A 19,236-nucleotide genomic window follows, 5' to 3' on the forward strand; every position below is an offset into this window, starting at 1 on the left:
GTCATATTTTAGTTGAATCTACTTTTTTGATGTTTCAGGGAAGTGGATGTGATAAAATGTGCTGAATATCATTGACAGGTCAACTAAGGCAAAGACACCAAAATGTCCATTAAATATGGCTACATGGAAATGGTTGATGGCTTTAACAAAAGCAGTTTTAGTGAAGTGATAGGAATGGAAATTTCAACTAAGGTTGAAGAATTAATGGGACTCCCATCCTGGCTATATGGAAGATAAGTTATTATTCAAAACACAACAAAACAAAAACACTCTTCTGCTAAAAAAAAAATTCCTAAAAATACTAACTAAAATCTTTTTGAAAATCTCCTTATATGCATAGCTGAGCAGGCAAGAAAGTAGGGGAATTTCTCAGAGACTAGAATAAATCAAAAGCATAAAATCAGAGGGTGAATGAGCACTGAATCCAGCCACCTTCTTAAGAGCATCTCATGGTCCCCAGTAACCTAGAACCGGAGTTTTATCAACCATGCTAGGAAACAGAAGGCCAAGTTTAGTGCCCTTGCAAGCTAGAAAGTTGGTTTTAAAACCTTCCATAAAGCCAGTACTCTCAAAGGGCTATACTCTCAGTAAAGAAAAGTTTGCTTCATTAAGGAAGAAGGACACAGCTCCAAATGGAGTGAGGTAATATTTCCCCCAAATAATTCATAAGCAACAAGTTGGCCCTCACAAAGGTTTGGTACCCAAATTCATGCTACCTGCTTTGTCCAAAAAACTAAGAATTTAGTCTAAAGTGGTCCCAAGTTTTGGACTGTCCCTGACATGGTAAGCAGAAGGAAAAGCAAACCCTTTCTAAGGGAATATACCCTTAATGTAGGCCTCAAATATTGCTCACAATACAGTTTCAACAAACATGAGAGCACGATAAAAATTACAGAATATGGGGCTTCCCTGGTGGCGCAGTGGTTGAGAGTCCACCTGCCGATGCAGGGAACACGGGTTCGTGCCCTGGTCTGGGAAGATCCCACATGCTGCGGAGCGGCTGGGCCCGTGAGCCATGGCCGCTGAGCCTGCGCGTCCGGAGCCTGTGCTCCGCAACGGGAGAGGCCACAGCAGTGAGAGGCCCGCATGCCACAAAAAAAAAAAAAAAAAAAAAAAAATTACAGAATATGCAAGAAAACAAGACACCATATGAGAGACTCAGAAGAAAAACCAACAGCAAAATCAGACCCACAAAGGCATGCAGTACTGAAATGATCATACAAACAAAAACAAATATATAGTAGATTTTTTTAAGACTTAGAAACATGAGTAAGGAGCAAAAGCTATAAAAACGACCTTGTTATGAAAAAGTGCCAAACTGAACTTCTAGAAATAAAAAAATTGGTGAAATTAAAAATTTAAAAACCTAAAAGGTGGGAAATTAATTAGAGATATGGAGCTCATAAGAATAATGAGCTAAATGTCCAACTTAAGAAATTAGAAAAAGAACAACAGAATAATCAAATTATGAGGAATGTGGCAGGAAGAAAATAGTAAGTAGAGAAAGCAATGAAACTGAAAACAGAAGATCAACAAAGCCAAAGTTGATTGTTTGAAAATTGATAAACGTAAGGCAAACCGATTTAGTTTAAGATAGAGAGACAGAGATAGAAAAAGAGAGGCAAAGCGATATCACCTTTTATGTCATAGCATTGGAAGTCACACCACAGCATTAGTTCTGCCAAATTTTATTCATTAGAAGTTAGTCATTACAGCAACCCTTATTCTCCCTTTGTGGGAAGAGTGTCAAAGAATTTGCAGATGTGTTTTAAAACCACTACTTGCTATATTACCGTTTCTACCCAGAACAATAAGACCAAAAAGAAAAAAGTAAATAAAATGTATACAGACTAGAAAGGAAGAGTCAAATCTGTTATTCCCAGGACAGATTATTTACATGAAAAACACAAAGAATAGACGAATCAGTAGAATTTAAAAGTCTGAACATAAATATACAAAAGTTAATTGCATTGTTACATATGATTAATAACTGGTTAGAAAATGGACTTTTAGGGCTTCCCTGGTGGCACAGTGGTTAAGAATCTGCCTGCCAATGCAGGGGACACAGGTTCAAACCCTGGTCCAGGAAGATCCCACATGCCGCAGAGCAGCTAAGCCCGTGCACCACAACTACTGAGCCTGCGCTCTAGAGCCCACGAGCCACAACTACTGAGCCCATGTGCCACAACTGCTGAAGCCTGTGAGCCTAGAGCCTGTGCTCCGCAACAAGAGAAGCCACCACGATGAGAAGCCTGCGCACCGCAACGAAGAGTAGCCCCCACTCACTGCAACCAGAGAAAAGCCCACGTGCAGCAACAAAGACCCAACACAGCCCTAAATAAATAAATAAATTAATTAATTAATTAAATTAATTTAAAAAAAGAAAATGGACTTTTAGAAGGAGAGCATTAAGAACTGCAGCAATTAAAAAAAGATACAGTGGGACTTCCCTGGTGGTGCAGTGGTTAAGACTCCACACTCCCAATGCAGGAGTTCTGGATTCGATCCCTGGCCAAGGAACTAGATCCCACATGCATGCCGCAACTAAGAGTTCGCATGCCACAACTAAGGAGCCCGCGTGCCACAACTAAGGAGCCCTTGAGCTGCAACTAAATGAGCCTGCCTGCCACAACTTAAGACCCAGCGCAACCAAATAAATAACTATGAGGGAAAAAAAAGATACAGTGAAACCTGCTCACCAATATAGGCATCTCCTGTTAACGTGAGTAATCCAATCCTGAAAATCAGGTATTCTGCACAAAAATACTAATCAGGGCCTATTTCCCATTATTTTAAAAGGAACAAATTATAATGCATTACATTTCAAACCAAACTCTCCAATCAATTTCCTGAAACTAAACTAAACACAGTAAAACACCTGTAAGTAACAAATGATCATAGTAGGATATAAAATGCTAAAACCCACAATAATTAATGTAATCATTAACAAATAGTTGTTCTGCATGCAGTAGCATGGCTTCTTTTAAAACCAATGTCCCCTACATGCATCTCCTTTGTTGACACTGGGCTCACTTCTCAAAACACCTGATTCTGATATTCTGCCAATGATACTGACATTCAATTGTTTTTGGAATGTAACTTGAGAATTCTCCTGCACATTGTTTTGTAAAAACAATCGATTTGAGTTGGGGGAGACATAAAAATACATTTTTACCATACAACCACTGGCCAAAACCACTGTATTTGTAATTTAATTTCTGGAACACATTCATCACAGCTCTCTTAAAGTCTGTGTATGATAACTCTAATATCTGGATCTCCTGTAGATCTCTTTCTATTATTTGTCTTGTCTCTGAATTTTTGGCAAAGTCTTCTCTTTTCTGCATCCCTATTTTTCATTAAATGCTAGACACACTGTATGAAAATGTAGAGATAATTTGAAGTACTGGACAATATTACTTTCTCCCAGAGTATTTATTCTTGTTTATAGGAGAAGTTAGGATAGGGGCAAACCACCTAAATACATCTAAGATTGAATTGTTTCAAGTTGGGTTTCAGTCTTCATGAGAGCTAGATTTTGGTTCGTCCTTACTCCTAGAGTATAGCCCTTTCGGATCCCAACTCTAAACCTGAGGTGTTTACCAGGACCCTTCTCATCAGTGAGTTCTAAACCTCAGTTATTATCCCTCTGTGAAACTTCCAAAAGCTCTGTCCAGTTTCTCATCCTCACAGCTTTGATTTCATAATCGGCAAATACATTAAGGCGGGCCAAGTGTTGGTCTCACTTCTGCGGGATTCCCTCTTCTCCAGTCTCCTGACTCCTAAATCCTTTGCTGTCTCAGGAGTTTTCCAATGCTTTCAAACAGATGTTTTTAAAATATTTTATCCAGCTTTTCTAACTGTTCTTCCTGTGAAGTTTGGTTTGATACAATCTGGTTTGAAATGTCTTTGGATGATTTTAATTTATTCTACCTAGCTCAGAGAGTCTGAAAAGGGAAGTCCTTAATAACACCCAGAGGTATTTCTCAAATGTAAAATTATGCCAATAAAAACTCCGAGAACCCACCAGAACATAACAAGACACTCTGATTTGGCTCTCTTAGATTTCCTGACATATTCAGCACCATTCCTGGCAGGGATGCTGAGATGGACCATTCCAAAGACTATTTTTTTGCCTTAGTTTTTTGTCTCTCCCAAACTATCACAGCAAAAACATCTATGCCCATAAACATCCTTTTCCTCATCCCAGTAGCCTGCTCCCTCTACCTGTAATTACTCCCAATGTTAGAAATTCAAATTCATGTATATCAACCTGAAATTTGAGCGTACAGAAAAGGCTCACAGAGGTAAAAATACATCTTCAAGAGTTCACGTAAAGGAAATCTCCAGTTTGAAAGAAATGGCTATTCTTTCTTGCATCTCCCTAAAGGAAGAGTCCTTTCTTCCATATTGGTGCCTCTAAAATGTTGTTCCTTCTATTGAGAACATTCTCCCTCTTTATTTCTCATTATATGCTTCACTTCAGATTCCCTTGGCCTCACATTTAATCCTTGCTCCAGCCACCCTTGTTGGGGCCAACTCAGCATAGACTCCACCCACTTTCATGAAAGCACACACTGACAGGCGTCACTCTATACTAACACCACACACTTCTTCCCTCATGCCCTGGGGCTACACAGTTGATGCAGAGAAGTCAGACACCAGGGGATGCACTGCACAAGACATCTTTAAAATATTCTCCCAGGCAAACTTTCCTGAGACACACTTCATATGACTCCTTGGAGAACAGTCCCATAACATCAAGCTATCCCAGTTGCACTTAGCAGCAGCTAGTTTGTAAACACAACCTCATATTAACTCTTCTTCTTTCTCTGTAGGTAAACCCAAACAAATATTGTCTGTGTAGAATAAAATGACAATGAACAATTTGTGGAGTTAAAAAGGAAAGACAGAACCAAAAATTAGACAACAGTGCTGTATTAGTCAGAAGGGGTAAGAAAAGTGCTAAAGTATTCAAAAGCTCTTGTACTGTGTAGAAGAGAATGTCAACACTGTGTTTAAACTTTAGGCCTTATTAAATTAGAATGCAAGATAAATTTTAAGGGTGACCACTAAAAACTGTATGCATGATTCCAAATCTTTAGAAAGAAAAATATGGAATAGGAAAAAAGTTCAAAAATAACTCAGTTAATCCAAAAATAAAGAAAGAAATAAAGCAAGAAAGATAAAAGCCAGAAACATAGAAAACATGGAACAAATAGAAATCATAAAGTAAGATAGAATCAAAGTCCAAATATATCAAAAATTACAATAAATATATGTGGACAAAAATTGACAGTTACAAGACAGAGATTATCAGAATTTTTTTTTTAAATCCCGCTGGATTTTTAAAAAAGCAAACGAACTTGTATAGATTAAAAGTAAAAGGATTGAAAATGATATTCCAAGCAAACACCAAAAGAAAGTCAGTTTGGCCATGTTAATATCAGACAAAATAGACTTGAAGATAATGAGCAATATAGGGATAGAAAGGGATAGCCATGTAATGATTTAAGATTTAATCACCATAAATAACACAGTTCTAAAAATATAAGCGTCTAATAAAATATGCTCAAGATATATAGAGTATAACTTGATAAAAACTTCAGGGATAAATGGACAAATATACCATCACTGCGGGAGATTTTTCAATATGTCTTTATCTGTGTCTGATAATTCAAGCAGACACCCCCCCCCCGCCCCCCCCAAAAAAGTATCAGCAAAGATGTAGGATATTTGAACAACAAAATTAACAAGCTTGTAGTAATGGACATATATCAATTTTGCACCCAACAGTGAGAGAATACAAATTCTTCTCAAGGACATATGGAACATTTACAAAATTAGATCATGAATTAGCTACAAAGCAAATATCAACAAATTTCAAAGAAAAGTATCACAAAACTATGTTCTGTTCACAATGCAAATATTTTAGAAGTTAATTTAAAATCTCCGTAGATTTTGAAATTGAAAAGCATGCTTTTTAAATAACTCATGAGTCAAAGAAGAAACCATAATACAATTATAAATACATTTTACAACTTAATGATAATGAAAGCAGCATATATTAAAACTTGTAGGATATGAAAAGTGTGCGTCAAGGGAAATTTATTGCCTTAAAGGCTTTTTTATAGAAGGGGGAAAAGGCTGAAAATTAATGAACTAAATCCATAACTTAAGAAGTAGAAAACAAACAACACAATAGACTCAAAGAAAGTGGGAGGAATATGATAATTATAAGAGCAGAAGTAGGAATTAAAAAAATGAAATAGGAAACCAAGTTACAATAGAGAGAATCAACAAGGCCAAAAGTTGGTTCTTTGAAAAGACCAACAAAATAAACAAACCTCTGCAATGATTTATCTAAGATAAAAAGAAGAGAAGACACAGACAAATAATTTATCAGTCAGTTTTCACTATAATATGCTGTGGTAACTAACAAAATCCCAAATCTCTGTGTTTATTTTTCGCTTGCTGTGTATGCCACTTATTTTCTGCATTCTCAGATCCCCAGTGGAGGACATGCCATTCTCACTGAAGAGGGAAATGAGCAAGAGAGCTACTGGAAACACACAGAATATTTTTTAAAGATTCCGGTCAGATGTGAAGTCATTGTGACCAAACGCATTGTCGGTTGGGTGGATATGCATATTCCCAAAAGGGGCAGTTCAAATAACATGGCAATAGGTGGAAATGTGTAGTTCTCTTACAAGAAGGAGAGCAAATATTTGAGCAACTGTCTGTACATCAACAGATAAATGGATAAAGAAGCCATAAAAAAGAATGAAATAATGCCATTTGCAGCAACATGGATGGACCTAGAGATTATCAGACTAAGTGAAGTCAGACAGTGAAAGACAAATATCATATGATATCACTTATATGTGGAATCTAAAAAAATGATACAAATGAACTTATTTACAAAACAGACATAGACCCACAGACATAGAAAACAAACTTATGGTTACCAAATTGAGGGGGGGGATAAATTAGGAGTTTTGGATTAACATATACACCCTACTATATATAAAATAAATAAACAACAAGGACCTACTGTACAGCACAGGGAACTATATTCAATATCTTGTAATAACCTATAATGGAAAAGAATCTGAATATATATATAATATATATACATATAACTGAATCACTTTGCTGTACATGTGAAACTAACACAATATTGTAAATTAACTATACTTCAGTCTAAAAAATGGTTAAAAAGGAACCTTCTTTAATCTGACAAAGGGGATTTACAAAAAGCTTTCAAAATATTACTCTAAATTTATTTACCAAAAATATTCTACAAAAATAAGTCTGAATTTCCTTTTCAAAAATCAGGATCAAGTCAAGAGTGCCCAAGTAAGAATGTCAAGAAAATATCACCATTTCTATTAACATTGGACTGGAGGTCCTAACCAGTGTAATACTTTAATAGGAATAAAAGGCAATAAGGGCTGGATAGGAGGCAAAATGGACATAGATTTCAGATAATAATTGTTTACATAGAAAAATCCAAAAGAATCTAGAAATGAATTATTGGAAGAATCAATAGAAAATTATTAGAAAGAATAATAGAAAAATTATTAGAATCAAAGACAAATTATTGTTTCCAGCAAAGTGACTGGACACAATATCAATATACAAAAGTCCAATTTATTTCTATGCTAGCAACAAACAATTACAAAGCATAATTTTTATAGGATATCATTTACAATAGCAACAAAAACAATGTATCTATGAATAAACCCAACAAAAGATGTGCAAGATCTGGACACATAAAATAAAAAACCTCTACTAAAAGACATTAATGAAGACCTAATAAAAAGATATCTATTCCTTGCTCATGAATTGGAAGACTCAAAATCATAAAGATGTCAATTCTCTCCGGATTGATCTACATATTCAACACAATGCCAGTTAAAATCCCAACAGGGGTGTGTGTGTGTGTGTGTGTGTGTGTGCAACTTGAGAAGCTTGTTCTAAAATATGTATGGAAAAACAAAGGACTAAGAATAGCCAAGACAAAACATAAAGAAGAAAAATAAGGAAAATTTGCCTTACTAAATAATCAAGACTTTTTATAAAACTTTGGTAATTAAGTAGAGTGGTGTTGGCACCAAGATAAATTGTCCAGTGGAACTGAATAGACAGCTCAGAAACAGACCCATATACATAAATGGGATGTTGACACAGACACATGACAAAGCTGGCATGACAGATCAGTTGAGAAAGGTGGGGCTGGTCAACAAAGAAAGCTGGAAAAAAATCTCAGTTGTATGTAAAAAGTAAAATTGGATTCCCTACCTCACACCATAAACAAAAGTAAATTCCAGAAAGAATAAGGATTAAAATGTCAAAAGCAAAACTACATATTTTTAGAAGTAACAGTAAGTTAATATATATTAGGGTAGGAAAAAACAGTATAAGTATTTATAAGTTCAAAGTTAAGTACATCTGTGTATCAAAAAAAAAAAAGTGAAGGGCTTCCCTGGTGGCGCAGTGGTTGAGAGTCCACCTGCCGATGGAGGGGACATGGGTTCGCGCCCCGGTCCAGGAAGATCCCACATGCCGCGGAGCGGCTGGGCCGGTGAGCCATGGCCGCTGAGCCTGCGTGTCTGCAGCCTGTGCTCCGCAGCGGGAGAGGCCACAACAGTGAAGGGCCCGCGTACCGGAAAAAAAATGAGCCAATGTTGGGCTCTGTATATAGCCCCCCCAAGTTGTTTATTTCTTCACAGCAGGCTAGGACCAATTAGCTCAAAAGCCTGCCTGCACTAAAGTCAAATTTTTACATATCTAGTTGTTTTAAGCATAGCCCAAATAAGCAGATTTTTAGCCATTTAGAGCTGCCTGCCTACAATGCATACTTCACCAAAGTGCACCCAACATCTGCTAGTCATAGATAAGATAAACCCTGTGGTTATAGACCCCAAGCTGCTGCTGCCCTTTGGAGTTTTCTGACCCAGAGGCTCTCTGTTAGGCAGCTGAGCACATCACATAAACATGTAGGTCCCCTCTCCTCTGGGAATTTCCTTGTCCTCTCCTTCCAGATGCCTCCCCTCCCTGCCCCTAAGTAGTCTCTGAATTATCAGGTTTTGTGCGGGACTTCCCCTGCCTGCAAACCTGTCAAAACTTGTCCAAATAAAGCTTGCCTGTGCTACTGCCACGTCACAGTCATGCCTTTTTCCTTGATCTGCCTTGAAAACCCTGAATGCCCTACACTGACATTTCATAGAAAAAGAACTACGGATAAAATATGTAAGAGACGCTTAACTTCAGGGATATGCCAATAAAGCCAGGATGAGACACCATTTAACTCCCATTTCATTGGCAAAAATCAAGAAGTCTCAAGTATTAGGGAAGATGTGGATGCTAGTAATTGCTAGGATTGTAAACTGGTATAACCACTTTGAATAAAGATTTGGCACTATCACACAGATTTGAACACTGACATACCCAAAACCCATCAATTCCACTCCTACGTAAATATACCCAAGAGAAAAGTTTGTATAGAAGAACCAAAAGGCAATGCTCATAGCAGCACAGTTGGAAAAAGCAAAACAAAAACAAAAAAACACCAACAACTGGAAATTGCATAAATATTCAGCAGCCAGAGAATGGATAAATAATGGTACATTCACAAAATGATTTGTTATAGAGCAGTGAAAATGAATGAAATGCAACTTCACTCAACAAGAAGAATGAATCTTAGTGCTATGGTCAACATTTTTGTTCTCCCCCAAATTCATATGTTGAAATCCTAAGGCCCAATGGATGGTATTAGGAGGTGGGGCCTTTGGGAGGGGCTTAAGTCATGAGGGTGGAGCCCTCATGAATGGGATTGGAGTTCTTATAAAAGAGACCACACAGAGATTCCCTAACTCCTTCTGCCATACAAGGAGAACTCTGCCAATAGGAAAAGGGCCCTTGCTATAACATGCTGGCACCCTGACTTCCAGCCTCTAGAACTGTGAGAAATAAATTTCTGTTGAAAAATCTGTTATTTGTTATAGCAGCCTGAATGGACTAAGTAACTTAGGAACGTGTTTGTTAAAATAAAAGTCCAGAACAGTAGATGAAATTTCAAACACACACACACAAAACTAATAAAAAAAAAAGTGTTTAATAATGTATATAACTGTGAAAAGAAAGCAATATAAAAGTTGTGTAAACACAAGTCAGGATGGAGGTTACTTCTGAGGGGAAGGCAGAGGTAAAGGATGGCGACCACTTACAAGTACATTAAAATTACTGATAATATTTTAGTTCTTGGTTGGGGTGGCAAACTGGGGAGTTAAAGGTGATGTTCATTATAACATTTAAAAAATATTTAATTTGAACACAAGGAATACTGATTATAGTGTATTACTAAGTAATTCTGTGTACTTGATATCCATTTAAAAAAAAAAAAAAAGATAGTACCCACATACCGTCTCAGGCCTTCCGGCCCAACTACGTTATAAACGACTGAGGAGTTTAATCAAGGCCATGAGCAAAAATATAACATCCCAAACCCAAGTACCTACTCCCCACCGTGCCTACGACAACGCCATTAACAGATCAGTAAAAACCCAAGGAAGGCAGCAACAAAATCCTAGCTTAACTAGGACGCAAACAAAAGAGGGAGGAATCACGTGGTGCTCCCTCCCACGCCCGGCGCGCCAATGATGTCACCAATCCGCGACCGGGCCATTGATTCCCGACTGAAGGTAGAGAGGGCTACGTGGTGGGGGAGGGCGGGGAAGGGTCCCGGCGCCACTGGCAGTCTCTGGTGTCGCGCTGTGTCCCAGAGAATTACAAGACCCGGTAAGAGGCTTTTCCCTTCCCCGCTATCACCTTCTGTGGCCTGAACGCCCGGCTCGCGCCGCCGCTCCAGTGTCCGGCGCTACTGGAAGGGGGAGCGCAGGGGCGCCCGGTTGGGCTCTGAGTGTGGCCGCAGGGCCAGGTGGGGAGACGGGGGTCGGGGGCAGCGGCGGGGCTCAGCAGCCTTGCGGGGAGGCGGGCGCCGGGGGCCAAGTGCTTGTGTGCGGGTGTGTGTGCGCGGGTGTGGGCGGCAGAGGCTGCGCACGGATGCTCTAGCGCTCGTGCCAGCCTGAACCGAACAGCTGGGTACCAAAGGCCCTTGTCTCCCTCTCGCCAACTCCCTCCCCTGGGGGAGAGTGACTGGAGAGCTAGGCGCCTGAGACTCGTTCAGGTCCGCGTCTTCCTGCGCCTTCTCCCTTGACTGCATAGGCCCGCGCCTCATCCCTGGGATAATATCCGCAGCCCTTGGCGTGCCTTATACAGGGAAGGCGTAGGCGTCCGCGGTGGAGAACCCACTGCGGGGTCACGGCCACTGCGTTCTGCCTCGGTGTGGCCTTGGTGCAGGAGGCCTAGTTGCGTCACCTCCCCTTCCTTCATCTGCTTGGCTTGATTCTTGGGTCCCGCTAGAGGGTAAGCCTGCCTCAGGTGTGCCGTGTTGGTGTCAGAGTTTGGGAAACTTGCCTTTCAAAGAGGCATATGCACCTGTCATTGGATTTTAAACGCAGTGTCGGGGAGTCCCAGCCTGCGGTTGGGGAGGGAACAGAGCCTAAGCTGCTCAGGGAGATTTGCACACAGAGGCCTACACAGTGACTGCTGTTTGTTGGAGAGGGAGGCCGGATTGCTAGAACAGGTCACTGGGAGCCGAGAACGTCGGAGCAACAAATTGTCGAGCAAATGGAGTGATGATGCCAGTTTCTTAACTAAAGAAGGACGGTTCCCGTCGTTGCAGATTTTGAGATATCTTTCCCGTTATTTCATTATTTCACAGACAGCTGGGTGTGCTTGCTGTATGGGAGGCAGGGAACAGAGTGGAAAGGGGGCATGACTTTTGGGAGTCTGGTCTGCGTTTGCCAGCTGTGTGACAGTGAGTGAGTTATTTAACCTTTCTACTCCTACTTGGTCTTATCTACAAAATGAGGATAATTATATCTACCTTACAGGGTTGTTGTCAGAATTTGAAGTGTCTAGCTATTATTAGTAAGGGCCCAGCACCCATGACTTGAACTTGCTCCCTTGCTGAAGGTTTCCCATTGGTACAGCTGCTTGAAAAGCAGGGGAATGTTTTGCTATTCTGTGTGCTTGCTATTCTGCCAGATATGATAAAGCAGACTTGCGGTGGCGGGGGAGACTCAAAACCCATAATCTCTCTACAATAGACCATAACATTTTAAAACTGGAAAAAGCCTCACTTTACTCTCTTAATTATAGCTTCTCTTTATTGAGCACATGCTATGTGTGTGACCCTGTACTGAGCTCTCAACATACACTAATTTCTTTAATCCCTCCGGCAGCCCAGTGCTATAATAAGTATTATCCCCATTTTACAGATGCAGAAGGTGAGCTTAGCCAACCAAGTTCCTGACACTATTTAATGGCAGAACTGAAACTTGAACCCAGGCCCTCAGACTATGTAGGGTGTGGGTCTTGTTATTTCTCAGTGACTAGAATCCTGGCAGTGTGAGGTGTAGTGGGGGAAGGGAGGCATAAGCAGAGTTTAGAGGGCCGGTATTCGCTGTAAGAATAACATCTCAAATTGTCCAGTGATAAATTACCTTTTATTTTACATTTTACCCAGCATTGTCCAGATGCGAAGCAAGATTTAACCTTTTCACCCAGAGAAAAGTGGGCAAAGTAGATATGGGCGCACAGTGCTGGGATAGTGGGCAAACAGTAGGTATTTGGTAAATGTCTGTGGAAAGAAGAAAAAATCTTGAGGTATTGTTACGTCTGCCAGAAGGAGACCCATTGCTAACACACACAGTTTCCTTTAAGCTAGCTATTTTTATACTGTTACACAGTGTAATATGAGCATCTTTCTGATTCATGGATTTAAAGATTTGAAGCTGTGTTTCAGACCAAGACTGGTATTATTATCTGTGACCAACTGATTTGAGTTTGTGTGAACAACAGGGTCTGAGCCCCTTTTGGGCTTCTGTAGTGATCTCTTGAGATACAGCAGTTTATTTTGCTATAACATCTGTTAGACTTGGACCATAGTGGATACAGCTGCTTGAGTTAAGTTTCCTGGAGAACACTGGATGATGGTTTGGTATCAGGGATAAAGAGTTCAAAATATTAAGTTTGTCACAAAATTAAGCATTTGAGAAAGATCTGTGACGGATGTGCATTAATGTGGTAATGGTAAACGGGTTTTAAACAGATGATATTCTTGGTGTTTTTGATCAGTCATTCTGTGTTGGTTCTCAGTCTGAAGATGACTTAGGGCTGTCTGGTGAATTATTAGGAATGCAGAAAGGTTTATATAACCCATCCATATAGATTGTGACAAGTAAACTCTCAGTTCCTCCACCCAAGGAGCTTTCGTTGCTGCTTCTATACCCTCCCAGATGCCTTGAAGCCACCTATTTCATCATGTTTATCAAACTTAATGGGAGAGACCCTTTAACATAATTTATCCTCCCTTTCCCTCTGTACCCCACCACCACCACACACAGAGTGAAGTTCTTTCCCCAGAAGGGGGTATATTAATCTAGTTGCAAATGGCAGAAGCCTAATGTAAACTAACATAAGCAAAAAAGTGTTGATCATTTAACTAGGAGGTCCAAATGTGAGCTTCAGGCATGGCTGGATCATGAGGCTGAAATGATGTCATGAGGACTCTCTTCGCCCTGCCTTTCTCTGCTTCTTTTTGTTTATTGCCCTCATTCTTTCCTGCTGTTTTCTCCGTACATAGTGAAAAAGGTGACTCTTGGCAGCCCCAAGCCTATGATCTTACAGCTCTCTTCTAGCATTGTAAACTAATCATGTGGACAAGGAGCTAGGGATGCCACGTTTAGACAAATCTGTGTCACAGGCCCACTTTTGAGATGAAGGGGTAAAATTTCCTTCCATAACCACATGGGATGGGGAAGTGCAGAGGTACTAGGCAGGTGAAAACAACAGATGATTACTGTAAGTGTGTGTGTATACATAGACATATGTGCTGACATGTGTGCTTATATCCCCCTTCTTTGTGGCCTTTCCAGAGCCTTCCAACTGGAATGGATCCACATGGTTTTGTTTGTCCATCACACGTTGTTATTTTGTTGTGGCATTGATCATGTTCTTTTCATCCCTTCCGCTCCTTTGCATCTGCTGTTTGTGCGTGCACGTGTGTACACACACAGAGACACACAGACACACACACACTGTTTTGTCTGACTGACTTCCTTTTGGATTCAGGTCATGCTTCTCTTCTCAGAAGCCTTCCTTGACCTCCATCAACGAGGAAGTCACATCCCCTGAGCACAACCCTACTGTGGATTTGATTTCTGTTTGATAACTGTCTATTTTCTAGTCAGTTCTCCACTAGACTGAGAGCCCCTTGAAGACAGAGGTGCTCTTTGCTTTGTATTCCTTACCTCCTTCTTAGCTGCATTATTTTTATTCTTAGCACTTAAAACCAGTTGACACTGTATATTTGTTCATTGCCTGTCTTCTCACTAAAACATCAGCTTCATGAAAATAATGAGGAAAGGAATTTTTATTTTGTTTACTGCTGTATCTCTAGGGCCTAGGATGTGCCTGGCACATAGTATGTGCTTAATAAATGTTTATTAAATGAATGAATGAAAATCTGCCCACAGGGAGAAAATGCTGCCATGGTGTTGATGAGGATTCAATCTGCATGATAGATACAGTTCTCACTGTAAATGTCTGTAAATGCAAGTACTATGGGTGCCATCCCAGAAAGGCAGAATCTCTCTCCCCATGTGCATCTGAACCTACAGAGGTGAAGGGTTAGGCCCCAAGGAGCAGCCACCTGGAAATTCCACCCTGTGAGATATTTCACCCCGCCTCAAACTCTTCTGAACTATGATAGATTGTATATTAAGGCTTTTTTTTTTTTTTTTGTAGTTTGAGTCTTTTTTTTCCTTAGAGTATTTATCTCTTTTTTTTTTTTCTAATTTTATTTATTTTTGGCTGTGCTGGGTCCTCATTGCTGCACGCGGGCTCTCTCTAGTTGTGGTGCACAGGCTTCTCGTTGCGGTGGCCTCTCCCTTTGAGGAGCATGGCCTCTAGGAGTGCGGGCTTCAGTAGTTGCAGCACGCGGGTCCTAGAGCACACGGGCTTCAGTAGTTGTGGCTGGTGGACTTAGTTGCTCCGCGGCATGTGGGAATCTTCCCGGACCAGGGCTCGAACCCGTGTCCCCTGCATTGGCAGGCGGATTCTTAACAATTGCGCACAAGGGAAGTCCCGGAGTATTTATCTTTAAAACATTCCCTTGAGCACTTACAATGTGCCAGACATGGTTTTAAGTCCCTTAACAACTTATTCTTTGACTGGAGTTTGGGGATCAAGGTTGTGAACTTTAAAACTTTTTTTTTCTTTTTAAGTACAAAAACACTCAAAAGAGGCTAAAAAAAAATCCAAACTAGAAAATTATAAAAGAAATGAGACCCCTCTCCATCCAGCTCCTCTCACCCTCCAGAGGTAGAGCTACTACTAATAGCTTGGTGTGTGTCTCCTCCCTTACCTTTTCTTAGGCTTTTATAGTCAAAGCTATTAAATAAAATACTCTCCATCTTGTTGTCATTGTTTGATTTTCACCCAGATGCAGCCATGTTCTACATGCTGATCTGCACCTTTCCTTTTCCATAGCTGTCTTCAATGTGCTTCTGCTGCACCTACCACTACTCCCCAGGGAGTGCACCCTGCCTCGGGGTGAGTGGCATAGCCGGATGGGGGACTTGCAGCCCAGAGTGCAGTCTGTCCTTCAGGACAGGGGCTGCTTGGGTGTTGGTCTTCCGCCCTCTCCCAGGGAGGGCCCAAATCCGCATCCATCTTCCTGGGTACTGTTGTGCCTTATCTTATCTTATTTTAACCTACCCATGCCACCCCCACCCCCCCCAACAAAAATAGCGGAGGGAGGATACCCTTTTGTTTCTTGTTTTAACACACAAAAAGTAGTTCTCATACAATTAGAGGCTTGAGGTGAAAGGGCTATTGTTTAACCCCACACTCACCCCCAAACATCTGGGCCCCCGCTTCTACCCAGCTGCAATACCTTCTTGTAGTGCTTAGTCCTCATTTGCTTCCTAAAAAGTGAATATGAGTTTATACAGCAATGCCTGACCATTCGCTGTGCCTCTGTCTCACCCTGCCTTCTCCAGGACTGGGTATTTTAACGGAAGGAGGAAAATCTTAGCTAGATTGAAAACTGGTGTCTCATTTTAATTTGCATTTTTTGTTATGATTAAGTTTGAATCAAATATTTTTTAGAGTATGCAAATACTCTAAAAAATATGAGTATATGCTCATTGTAAAAAACAAACAAAAAACTCTTATTTGCTGTAAATATTCTTCCAGTTGGTAGTTTGCCGTCTAATTTTGGCTTTATCATTAAACATACAAAACCTGTTTTTCATTCTTCTGCAGACAGATTTTGTCCTTTTTGATTTCTTCCTTTGCTTGTAAGCTTAAAAATATTTTTTCTTCAATTTGTGTTCTAAAGGTTTGCTTTTTGACATATGACTTTGAAAAGCTAATATTCAGTTTTATTTCAGATTTAAACAAGATATTTGATGAAAATATTGTACAATATTTTAAATAAAAGCAGTTTGTTTTTTTGTTTTGTTTTTTTTTTTTGCGGTACGTGGGCCTCTCACTGTTGTGGCCTCTCCCGTTGCAGAGCACAGGCTCTGGACGCACAGGCTCAGCGGCCATGGCTCACGGGCCCAGCCGCTCCGCGGCATGTGGGATCTTCCCGGACCAGGGCACGAACCCGTGTTCTCTGCATCGGCAGGCGGACTCTCAACCACTGCGCCACTAGGGAAGCCCATAAAAGTAGTTTTACTTAGATAAAGGTCTATGTTTTGTTTTTTGTAAATTTATTTATATATTTATTTTTGGCTGTGTTGGGTCTTCGTTGCTGCGCACGGGCTTTCTCTAGCTGTGGCGAGTGGGGCTACTTTTCATTGCGGTGTGCGGGCTTCTTATTGCGGTGGCTTCCCTTGTTGCGGAGCATGGTCTCTAGGCGCGCAGACTTCAGTAGTTGTGGCACACGGGCTCAGTAGTTGTGGCTTGTGAGCTCTAGAGTGCAGTCTCAGTAGTTGTAGCGCACGGGCTTAGTTGCTCCGTGGCATGTGGGATCTTCCCGGACCAGGGCTTGAACCTGTGTCCCCTGCATTGACAGACAGATTCTTAACCACTGTGCCACCAGGGAAATCCTATGTTTTGTTTTAAAGATACTTACATTAGTGCGTATGTATCATTTATTTTTCCTTTTTTAAATTTAGCAGAATATCAAAGCTTGCTCCATAAAACTGAGTTCGAATGTATGTATAATTCTCATCATTTTAATGTTCTTAAGCGTTTCAATAAATTGCTACATGAGATGTTTATCTGTTGCTGTTGATCTGGTTTAAAGAAGCACTCTTATTCTGTTAGCAACATCTAGGTGTATAGCCAAGATGATGAATTTAGCCTCTTCCTGTTCACCTGTCTCACCATTTCCCTAAGTCTCTTTTTGAGATGTAATTATATACAGTAAAAATATTTAATGAATATGCTATGGTATTCATTGAATACCATTCAGTAAAATTTGACAGATACATATACCCATTTAATCTCCATCCAAATCAAGAAAATAAAGGATTTCCATCACCCCAGAAAGTTCCCTCGTGCACCTTTCTAGTCACCACTGTCCCCAAAGGCCGCCACTCTTCTGATGTCTGTCACCATAGATCAGTTTTGCCTGTTCTAAAACATCATATCAATAGAACTATATAATATGTACTTTATGTGTGGCTTCTTTTAGTGAGCTTCAGCCATGTTGCAGTATCCACTGTATGTATATACATTAGTCATTTATTCATTCATCAGTTGATGTGCTTTGAGGTTGTTTCCAGTTTGCGGCTATCAGGAATAGAGCTCTAGGAACATTCTTTTTTTCTTTTTTTTAATAGTGGTGAAAAACACATAAAATTTACCAAATTAACCATTTTTAAGTGTAGAGTTCAGTAGTAGTATGTATATTCACATGGTGAAAAGTTCAGATCTCCAGAACACTTTCATTTTGCAAATCTGAAACTCCGCACCCATTAAACAACTCCCCCTTTCCCGTTCTCCCTACCCCTGGTTCCATAAACATTCTTGTATAAGTCTTTTTGTAGCTATCTCTTTTCATTTTCCTTGGGCAAGTACCCAGAAGTATAGCGGCTGAGTCATACATAGGGTGTTTACATATTTAGCCTTAGAAGAAATTGCCAAACAGTTTTCCAAAGTGGTTGTACCATTTTACATTCCCACCATGAGAGTGTATGAGAGTTCTACTTGCTCCATATCCTCACCATTAGATATTATGAGGGGTTTTTTTAGTTTTATTTTAGCCATTCTAATAGCTATGAAGTGGCGTCTCATTGTGGTTTTATCACAGCATATCTTAATCATTTATTTACATGGCTGTTTCCATTATTAGACTGAGCTTCTTAAGGGCAAGGTTCATGCAATACATAGTTATCTTTTTCTTATTAACTTTTCCCCTTTGAGTGTGATAGATGCTTTATTATAGAAGACTTGAAAATTGAAGAAACTATTAAAATGAATATCCCTGGTAACCCTACTTCTCAGATATCATCATTAACATTTTGGTGTCTTTTGTGCAGTGTTGTGTTGGTTAGCCCACAGATAGGGCAGTTCCAGGGTAGATTGATTCAGCAACTCAGAGTTGTCCCAGCCCTCTACTCTGCCATCCTCAGGGCATCATTTATTCATATCAAGGAACCTTTGTGACAGAAAGCCCCTGACAGGCTTCCTTTGTGTTTTGTTGGCCAGAGTTGTATCACATGTATCACTGGCAAGAGGAATGGAATTGCGAAAACCAAGTTAGATTAGACTAATCACAGTCCTCCCTCTGGGTCTGGGGAGGGAGCCTGGCCTTCTCAGATGAATGTGGCCAGAATCAGGGTTCTCTCAGAAGGGAAGGCAGACTTCTAGGGTAGGCACTCAGCGCTGTCTGCCACCTGGGCATATTGTTTTTCAAAGCCGAAATTGTTCTCTATTTAAATTTTATGTCTTTCCACTTATTATGAACTAAACATCTTCCATGGCATTAACTCTTTGTAAATGTAACTTTTATGTATTGTATAATTTACTACTGTACCAGAATCTACTTAACTGTGTCTCTAGTTTTGGACATTAAATCTATTTTCAATTTTTTGCTATTGTAAACAGTTCTGTAGGGAGCTTAAATTTCTGTACTAGATTTCAAATTAT

General features: G+C 40.2%; 1 protein-coding gene across 1 annotated transcript in view; it reads left to right on the forward strand.

Annotated features, from left to right (window-relative positions):
• Nucleotides 1-10,661: 10,661 nt before the first annotated feature.
• The window catches only part of ADAR (adenosine deaminase RNA specific), a gene marked incomplete at its 5' end in the record, with an annotated part of 40,192 nt that continues 31,617 nt past the window's right edge, over nt 10,662-19,236 (forward strand). Inside the window, 2 exon segments of the mRNA XM_082833678.1 lie at nt 10,662-10,745; nt 10,747-10,803. Of these exon segments, the coding sequence (XP_082689804.1) occupies nt 10,662-10,745; nt 10,747-10,803 (141 nt within the window).

The sequence above is a fragment of the Leucopleurus acutus genome (assembly GCF_964270905.1).
Source record: "Leucopleurus acutus genome assembly, chromosome: 2".
NCBI classification, from domain to species: Eukaryota; Metazoa; Chordata; class Mammalia; order Artiodactyla; family Delphinidae; genus Leucopleurus; species Leucopleurus acutus.